Source organism: Propithecus coquereli, unplaced genomic scaffold, assembly GCF_000956105.1.
Source record: "Propithecus coquereli isolate 6110/MARCELLA unplaced genomic scaffold, Pcoq_1.0 Scaffold123, whole genome shotgun sequence".
NCBI classification, from domain to species: domain Eukaryota; kingdom Metazoa; phylum Chordata; class Mammalia; order Primates; family Indriidae; genus Propithecus; species Propithecus coquereli.
The window spans coordinates 2,177,513-2,180,699 of record NW_012136414.1 but is presented as its reverse complement, the minus strand read 5'-3'; the positions used below and the strand labels follow the sequence as shown (position 1 = coordinate 2,180,699).

Sequence of the window (3,187 nt, the reverse complement as noted above, 5' to 3'; positions counted from 1 at the left end):
ATTGCTCAATATGTTTTTAAAAAAGAAAATATCACTTAGTTTTCTGATTTACCCTGTCTAACCCTGAATACTAAATTAACCAATGACATATATGAAATTGTACCAAGATTTATATTTCTTTTCTGCTATATGTAATAAACATTTCCTTTTATAGCATTCCTTTCTTTTCCCCACTCCCTTCATAAAAGCTTCTCAGACTGCTATTTCAAACTTTTCAAAATACCTAATACCAGGAGTTCTCCTGCTTTTCTCCCCATTCAATTCAAACTCATGGAAGGACAAAGGTATAATCTAAAATATAAAATGACAAATCATGTACATGAGTTTCAAAATATACATTTTATTCTTGCATTTGACTATGGATATGTATAACAGCCCTAAAATGTTCTTCAAAGAAAATGAAATGCCGTTATGAAGATCAAACAAGGGTAACACATGGAATCACTTAGTTTCTCCACCTTACCTTTATTTCTTAACTTCCTTCAACATTTCTGTACACAAAACAGAGTTCCTTACTTTCAAGTTTTTGGTTTCAAAGGGCTCTCCCGCTTCACTGTTCTATATGCCCACACCTCTCTCAGTCATCAGGCTAACTTACTGTTGTTATCCAAGAAAAATGCACTCTTCCACATCTATTCTGAAGCTTATCACTCTTACTAAAATCTCTCTCTCAACTACATCCCCAACCTCAGCTCTTGGTTTTGGAAAGCTATTTTTCACTTAGGTCCCAGCTCCACTGTCAATACTTCCTTTATGATTCTTCTGGACAGAAACAATCACTTCTTCCTCTGGGTTCCAACAGCATGTTGTTCAAATCTGTACTCAGCATTATCAGTCTGCCTTTTATTATAATTAGTTTCTTATGTGTCTGCCACCACCCTCCTTTCCAGATTATAAGCTCCTTGATGATAGGGACCGTGTCTTATTCATTTTTGCATCTATCCACAATATCTATCACATAGCAGGCATTCATTCTAATGAACTAAAATGATACGAATTAAAATACAGGAAAGTTGAAATGTTAATAAAGCAATTGAGTAGGATACCCTAAAACTTAAAATATTACAAGGTTTCCTGTGGATAAAAATCTAATGAATAATTATTGTCTTCTAAGAGTAATGGAAATTGATTATATATATGATTTTCGTATATTCCCTTTGGATTAGCCATCCACAGTTCTCATTAATCCAGAAAATTTAAAGTTGTCTGCATTTATCTGATATCCCCTGCCTGGAATATAGCTCAGGAATAAAAGTTTTATGTTAAAGTCACAGCCATAAAAATAACACTTTATATAAAAACTACGAACAATTAAGGGCAAAAACAAATGGGAAAAAAAACATACTTCCTCTTCATCAGGTTCAACTTCTTCTGTTTCAACAGCTGAAATATTAGTTACTGGTTTATTCCATGCCAGCTTTAGATCCTGCCCTTTGAAGCGAGCTCCATGAACTGCAGCCTAAAACAATTAAGAATAGTGGGATATAAAACATTAATAATTTCTGAAAAAAATAAACTTAATAGTGCCTAATATTTAAATTAAAATAGCTAAACACAACTGAAGACAGCTACCTATGCATCTGCTTTGTGATTACCATTTATTGTTTATTATCATAATTAACAATTTACTTCTTACGGTTATTTACTTTTACACTAGTGATCGGAAGTTCCTTTGAAAAGAAAATAAGAACAATTTCTCATAAGCGAGCAGAGCTATTTCACTACTGGCCAGTATTTGACTAGAAGAAATATGTCTACATGTTTACAATACAATGGTAACTGCTATTTAAGACAACAATCTCAAAGCACTTCAAGATCCTAGCTATACCTTCTGGATGAATGTCTAAATTAGGATTAATGTGCTAAATGTATTTTATTGTATTTTAATTGTTGTTAATTTACAAATGGTATATACAGTAACTATTAACTAGAAACCTTCAATAAATATAATAATTTTGCATGTGTAAAGTATCACATTATTTTCAAATTATATCAAAAAGATCACAACTACCATAAAATGTCTGGCATAACTAATAAAAACATAAATATCTCAATAAAAGGAAAAAAATCTTGTTCTTTTCCACTGAAAAATAGTCTTTCTTACAAGCTTTTATAACTGGATATGATAAAACTTGAACTTACAAAACAGTCAAGTCTAAGTACTTGCTACATTAAGTGACTGATTTAGAAATAATGCATTCGAATTAAAGTAACATAAACTAATATAAATCAACATTAGTAACATACTGAAATTACTCATAGTCACAAAAGATTTATAGAACAATCTCAAAGTACAGCATAATGTGAAATGTAGAAACAATTACATGTTCAATGACATCTGAACAAGAGTTGTGTGATATTAAAGTCCCCAGGTATAAATTTTAAATCTGTACATATAAATTTATGATAAATTTAAAAGATTTCATGCCTATTAAAATGCAGCTCAGGAGTTTTTAGTCCATGGCTTCATCACAATGTCATGTAAGTAGAATTTTTTAAAAGTACTTATTCATATTTAAGTTCAGGAATTTGCAATTTTTTTAAGCTACAATCATTACACAAAAATATATATTACTATAAGGAATTCCAACAGTCTCATACAAAATGCCTATTCATAAAACTCATCTTTTCATTCAGCTAAAAAAAATTCATCTAAAAAGCAAAACATGTTACTGACATTTTCTATTGTAAGTTCTTGACCAAAACTTCTGATGACCTTACATGAGTTAAACATCTCTATATTCATCACACACTTCCTCAAATTTATAAGGTGAGTCTACAATTTCCTGGAGTTTCAATTTTAAAATTATTTACAAGATGATTTTCAAACTTTTTGTTAACTTTGCTCCACTAGAAACTTTTTTTTTTTGTAGCAACCACTATGACTTTATTACCTAATAATTTAGTTTTACTTTATTCTTAATCTTCTTCCCCAATATAGACATTATCTTAGTCATTAATTTTCAGTCAATTATCATTATTTAGCTTAACCAACATGCTATGTACCAACATTTGCTCATGACTGCTTCTTAAATTTCACATTTTCATTTTTTTTATTTATAAAAACTAGAAACTTTTGATTATTAAGCTGTGTAAATATTTGAAATAACTTGAGTTTTTATTTTTTGAAGACGTAAATTTATTCAAGAGAACTAAAAATTTCTGATGTTGTAAGAAACATTATTTA

The 3,187-nt window shown here is 29.8% G+C and overlaps 1 protein-coding gene across 1 annotated transcript in view; it reads right to left on the bottom strand.

Annotated features, from left to right (window-relative positions):
* Positions 1 to 268: 268 nt before the first annotated feature.
* Positions 269 to 3,187, bottom strand: part of RBM26 (RNA binding motif protein 26) — a 101,036-nt gene continuing 98,117 nt past the window's right edge. The window contains exons 21-22 of the mRNA XM_012637757.1: positions 1,273 to 1,459; positions 269 to 291 (exon numbers count right to left, since the gene is read on the bottom strand). Of these exons, the coding sequence (XP_012493211.1) occupies positions 269 to 291; positions 1,273 to 1,459 (210 nt within the window). The remainder of the gene's footprint in view (positions 292 to 1,272; positions 1,460 to 3,187) is intronic.